At 32.6% G+C, this 6,000-nt stretch overlaps 1 protein-coding gene across 1 annotated transcript in view; it reads right to left on the bottom strand.

Moving 5' to 3' along the window:
* Positions 1 to 568: 568 nt before the first annotated feature.
* LOC142332394 (lysosomal Pro-X carboxypeptidase-like) overlaps positions 569 to 6,000 on the bottom strand; it is a 34,159-nt gene continuing 28,727 nt past the window's right edge. Inside the window, exon 9 of the mRNA XM_075378820.1 lies at positions 569 to 886. Within this exon, the coding sequence (XP_075234935.1) occupies positions 682 to 886 (205 nt within the window). The 3' untranslated portion in view covers positions 569 to 681. The remainder of the gene's footprint in view (positions 887 to 6,000) is intronic.

The raw sequence follows: 6,000 nt of genomic DNA, 5'->3' as shown, positions 1-6,000 counted from the left end.
TGAATCCGATCAAATAGTAATCCATCATTTTTGTAAGTAATCAACTTCATATAATATTTAATCTTAATAATAATAAAACAAAATAACAATATACATGTAGGATAACAATAATGTGTTTTGGTTATTTCTTTTGTGCCTGGGCCTATAATAAAGAATAGTTATTTTCCTCTTATATAATTAAAAAGGGTCAACGCTGCAAATTACAATCGTATAAAATTGTAATTTCAACAAAAATATACGCAAACTATAACACATTATAACAGTTTGACAATACAAGAGGCGAATCAATCTTCACCTGGCGACAAGTTGTCAGGGAATGACATCAAGTGTGGAAATGAGATAGAGCTACACATGTGCAACAGACTATCTGTAATTGGAAGTGTCATGAGTTGCACTGGATGTAAAACGAGAAGGGATAGATCCAAGTTGACAAAGAGAAGTAAGACACTTTGTGATTTGTAATGTACTGGATTAAATGTCGTGGGCATTACGGGTAGCGGGTAGATGATAAAGGTTACTACTACTGTTACTTACATCAGATAAAGAAAACAACAGAAATAAATAAGTATGATAAAGAAAATATATTTTGATAAAGAATTTTTATTTCTTAATTAGAAATGTCATGCATGCTAGTAAAGTTAAAATTTTAAGGTAGATATTAAAAAAAAAGAAGCATTTCAGTTAATAATGTTCTCTAAATTTGATAATCCATTCATTGAAAATCTGTTTATAATATTTTCTTGCGACCTGTACACTATCCGGATCTAATTGGTTTGATTCTCTTAAATCAAACTGGTGCGCTCCTTCTGGTATTAGTACTGCTATTGATGTGTTTGAGACATTTGACATAACACCACCAGAACTGTATGGGTCAAGAAGGCCATTGCTGAAAAAATACACAATTTATGATTATTCTTACTATTTTTGGAATAATAACAATATCTAACCTTTTTGAAAAAGGTAGTTACTTTTTGAAATAAATGAATCAAACTTAGTCATAAAATAGTAATTTATAAGTGTCAGTATTTCTTTGTAGAAAAAGTAAGAAAACTTGAGTTTTGAGAAAACCTAATAGGACTCTCTTAGGGTGATATCCTATTTAGAATCCATCAGTCTCCAGATACTATTAAGCACTTTAGCCTGCAATGTAAGGACATTGACTGGAAATACTTGCATATCTTTGGGGAGATAAGGATGTTTCTTACCTCGTTGTAATAATCTTCTCACTTGCCTATTAAATACTAGCCATGAGCAGTTCATATTGTTGATATAAGAAAAGTTTATTTTTTAAATATAGTTTGGTTGATCTCAAAAATAATCAATCTGTATAATGTCAAATCCAGCAATCATAGACTACAGTTCTGTATTTAAAAGCATGGAAAAAAAAATATATCAGTTTATAAAAGATATATATCATTTTTAATTTAACAAAGTTTGTGACTAAAATGACTTATTATGTTATACTGTGGTGATGCTATATTTACACTGAAGTACACTAATAGTGAACAGCTTGATGACAAATGGTCACAATTTCATTTAAATAAATAACCTATTTTTTAAATACCAGTTAAAAATTCAATCACTACACTTTGTTTTAGATGCACTGACGTAGGAGGCTTACTAGACTCCATAACAAAGGCTGCTGACATAACAATGAGAGGGTATGAGTCAAGAGAGTGTAGGGGAAATGAAACTACAAGATAGCAGCACCTGTTGCTTTGTACAACATCTTTTTCTTCTGAGAAACATTATTGCAATGAATACTATTTTTGTATCTGTAAAATATTTGATTAATAAGAAATCAAGATTGTCATTCAATACAATCATAAGACCTGTGTTTTTTTTTAAAGTAAAGGAGTGAAAAGTTGGGAGTAAGAAGTTGTTTGTTTTGTAAGACAAAAGTTGTTTCATGTTTTGGTTTATTTTAAATGAAAAGTCAAGAATTGTTTTCAAAATAATATATTGAAAAGGAGTAGCCTATGAGAATTAAGAACAGGAAAACTTTACATGAAATTTTATTAATTGTTTTTGTTGCATATGACAACGTTAAAAAAGTTTCTTTGAAAAAACAAGACACAGAAACCATGAAATGGTAGTTCTTGAGATCATGACTAATGAAAGAATACAAAATTTGAACAAAGTATAAAATCCAGGAGACGAAAGTTAAATCATGGGTTTCTATAAATCATTTTTAAGTTGGGATAACTACTTCTTGCAAAACTTTAAGAAAATATTATATAACAGGATCACTTGCGAAAACAAAGTGAGCAGTGTTGAAGAGTAAATATGAGAAATTTTCAAAACAACTCATGTTCGAAAACAGAATACAGAAGACAATGTAGAGATTTCACAACTTTTCACTCATAACTTTTGTATTTCTCACTTTTAAAAATTATTATTCAAAAAATACCACAGAAGTAAACAATGTAAAGTGAAAAGTGGAAATTTAGAAGGTTCTTCAAAAACAAATCAAATATGAAAATTCAAATGCAGATAGAATTGTACAGGGTTTGGATGGTGAAGCACCAAGTATCTTGGCGTTTGGATTGACAGATCTGGGCTCTTCACGACTCACCTGCAGGAGGTGACAGCTAAATGCAAGAAGATCGTTGCAATCTTGGAACGGTTGATGGCAGCGCAACAGGGACCAAAGGAGAGCAAGAGAAGACTGATTATGTTGGTTGCACTATCATCACTGATGCGGTTCTGGTCTGGGTGGAGGCACTGAACCAGAGGCACAATGTAGAACGGCTAACCTCCTTGCAGCACTGAGCACCGTTCAGGATGATGGCTGCATACCGCACATTGTCGGGGGACATGGTGGAAGTACTCGCGGAAATCCGCCCGATAAATCTTCGTGCCTGGGAGCTGGTGCATATTCAGATGGGGACATCAAAAAGCATTGCACGACAGCTACTGGAGCAGGAGATGTGGGATAACTCGGCAAAAGGTGCGTGACTAGACGACTTACACCACGCCTAGCCCCGTGGGTTCGGAGGAAGCATGGCGAGATAACACATCACTTGACGCAATTTCTTTCAGGTCACAGGGTGTACAGGTCATACCTGTTTAAATTCAGACAAAGACGCACCCCGACCTGTACAAATTGTGGGCAGGTAGGCACCCCAGAAAAAGCAAGTTTTTCCATTTTGAATTCCCATAGGAGTTGTATAGTGCAGACATCCAACCACCCATTCTAACAATTAGTTCTCAAGAATTTATGTTGAACTTCATTAAAACATATATGACATTACTAGCTGATCTTATATTTGCCAGAGATCTCCTCTAAAATTCTTATTACTGCAAGATAAGAATTATAAATACTAGATGGAGGATGTTGTGGAAGGAATCCAAATCTAACAGTTGTTTGAGAGGTGGAGGAATAAACAATAAAAATGTAATCTAGTCAAGGCCTGATCAGAACTCTGTAGAATTAAGTATATATGTTTATTCTGCACCCCAACTGGTTTTTTTAACACATGTACGTAATTAAATTCACTTAATTCTGAGTTCTTGAAAAAGTATAATCCACACCATAATACATCAAGTATTGAAATCTGACATTTCTTATTCGATTAAAAAAAAAATTAAATAGTTTGTAAATAAGAAAAAAAAAACAAACTTATGTAGTCACTGAATATCTAAGCCTTGCTTCTGTTCAGTCTTCTAAGGAATTTATTTAATCAGAAGTAAACAATCAGCCAAAGAAGTGGAGCATGAGGATGTATAAAGTGCTAAATTGTTTATATATATATATATATATAATGATACAATATGATGAGTTTATGAATATTATCATGTTATTTATCACATCTGGAAATAAATTTACACTTAAGAAACTGATCTGAAGAAAAACCCCTTTTCTTAATCTCTGTTTCAACTTGAATATGGAAATTTTATTTGTTAAGGAATCCTTAAATAAGCCCATTATGTACCACCTACACTCTAAAGTGTGTAATATACTCTTCGCCAAGCCATGTAATATCTCTTCTCCAGGTAGAAAATGACAAAAAAACATTTTTGTGGAGAAGATAGGTATTTTAAATATTTGTCCTCTGGCAAATAATCACTGTAAGATCTATCTTGAAATTTAAACTGTTGAAATAATTTTCTCAAGATACTGCACTAGCTTGCAGTTTAAAATTCTTTACATCTAGCCTACATAAAACACTTATATAATCTCTAATGATGCACAGCATGATCTAGTTAATATTCCATGTGGAAAAAATGTAAACTAAAAATTTCTGGAAGTCTTTAGTTCACATTCCTTTCCAGTTGGCTTCTGGAAGCCAACTGGAAAGTACTGGAAGTTTTTGTGCAGACAGGTTACAAGCATCTACTACAACTGATTATGTATGATATATTAAACATTGCTATTTTTTTTAATTATTATTAATAAATACTTGTTTATTGTTACTATCTGTATTCAGAATAGACATTAATATTTAATTTAGCAATGTTCATTTATGTTCATTTGAGCCCACTGGGCTGGTCTTGTGGTTAACTTGTTGCAAATCAGTTGTTTAACTCCTCGGATTTGAATACTAGATCGTGGATACTAGTGTTCTTTGGTGGTTGAGTTTCAATTAACCACACATCTCAAGAATGGTCGAACTGAGACTGTACAAGACTACACTTCATTTACACTCATACATATTATCCTCTGTAGTATTATCAGTAAAGTAATTACTGGAGGCTAAACAGGAAAAAGAAAGAAAGTTGTTTAACTCCTGATTTTTGAAGATGAAAGTTTTGATGTTCAAATCCTTGTAAACATTAGTTGCTTTTATATGGATCTGAATACTAGACAGTGAGTACTGGTGTAATTTCGTGGTTGAGGTTCAATTAACCACACAACTCAGGAATGGCTAGCTCAAACCTGTACAAGGCTACACCTCATTTACATATCACACATATCACCGTCATCTTATCAGACGAAGGGAGGTTGCTTATTGTTCACAAGTTAAACAGATTACAACATACACATTAGGAAAATAATATTCAGTTACAGAATTTTTCGTACTCAAAAATTTAGTCAACTAGTTATTTTTTTAATTTACTGTCTATCTCATTGTCTTTTTAGTATTTAATTTTCAATGTTAAGACCATAAAGAAGGATAAGTTTTCTCATAACTGCAGATTATGAGAAAACTATGTATTCATAGTGAAGGAAGAAATGTCATTAACAATGTTATTAAATACTTTGATGAACAGAAAAAAAACAGGTAGATTACTTTAATTGCATGTTAGTTCACATTTTTCTTATATTTGAAGTTAGGTTCAGTTGTGCTGCGAGAATTTTGTTCAGATGCAATATTAATTTAAGCATGCAGTATATAAGATAAATAAATAAGACAAGTAAAAAGAAATTATGACAATTAGAAAACAAACTGAAGTCTGGGACATCATTGATAACCCAGACTCGCTCAAATGTTTGTAACTGGTGATGAAGCACCAGTGTATTGCTGTAATGTCAAGATGAAGGCTCAATCGTGCCAATGGAAGTTTTCTGAGGAGCCAAGATAAAAAAAAATCATGTCAAATGTCAAATGTGATGATCCTTCTAATTATTTTCTTTGGCTACAATGGAATTGTTCATCACGAATTCCTATCACAAGGTCATACAGTCACAAGGAGTACTACCTAGTAGTTTTACACAATTTGTATGACAATCTGGATAAAGGGAGTTGGAGAGACAATTTGTGGATTTTTCACCTATGACAACGCACCAGCGCATACTGCATTACTTATCCAACAGTTATTGGTGAAATACAACACTACTGTGATGCCGCAACCATTCTATTCCCCATACATGGCTCCCTCTGAATTTTTCTTATTTCCCAAACTTAAAAGGATATTCAAGGGTTACTTTCCAACTATTGATAAGATAAAGGCAAAATCGCAAACCAAAATGAAGGTGGTACCCAAAGAGGCATTTCATCAAAATTTTTCAAACTTGAAGCTATGTTGGCATATGTGTATAATATTACAAAAAACTAT

Source organism: Lycorma delicatula, chromosome 11 (genome assembly GCF_047948215.1).
Source record: "Lycorma delicatula isolate Av1 chromosome 11, ASM4794821v1, whole genome shotgun sequence".
Lineage (NCBI taxonomy): Eukaryota > Metazoa > Arthropoda > Insecta > Hemiptera > Fulgoridae > Lycorma > Lycorma delicatula.
Note: the sequence above shows the minus strand (reverse complement) of the source record. Positions and strands in the feature narration are given on the sequence as shown.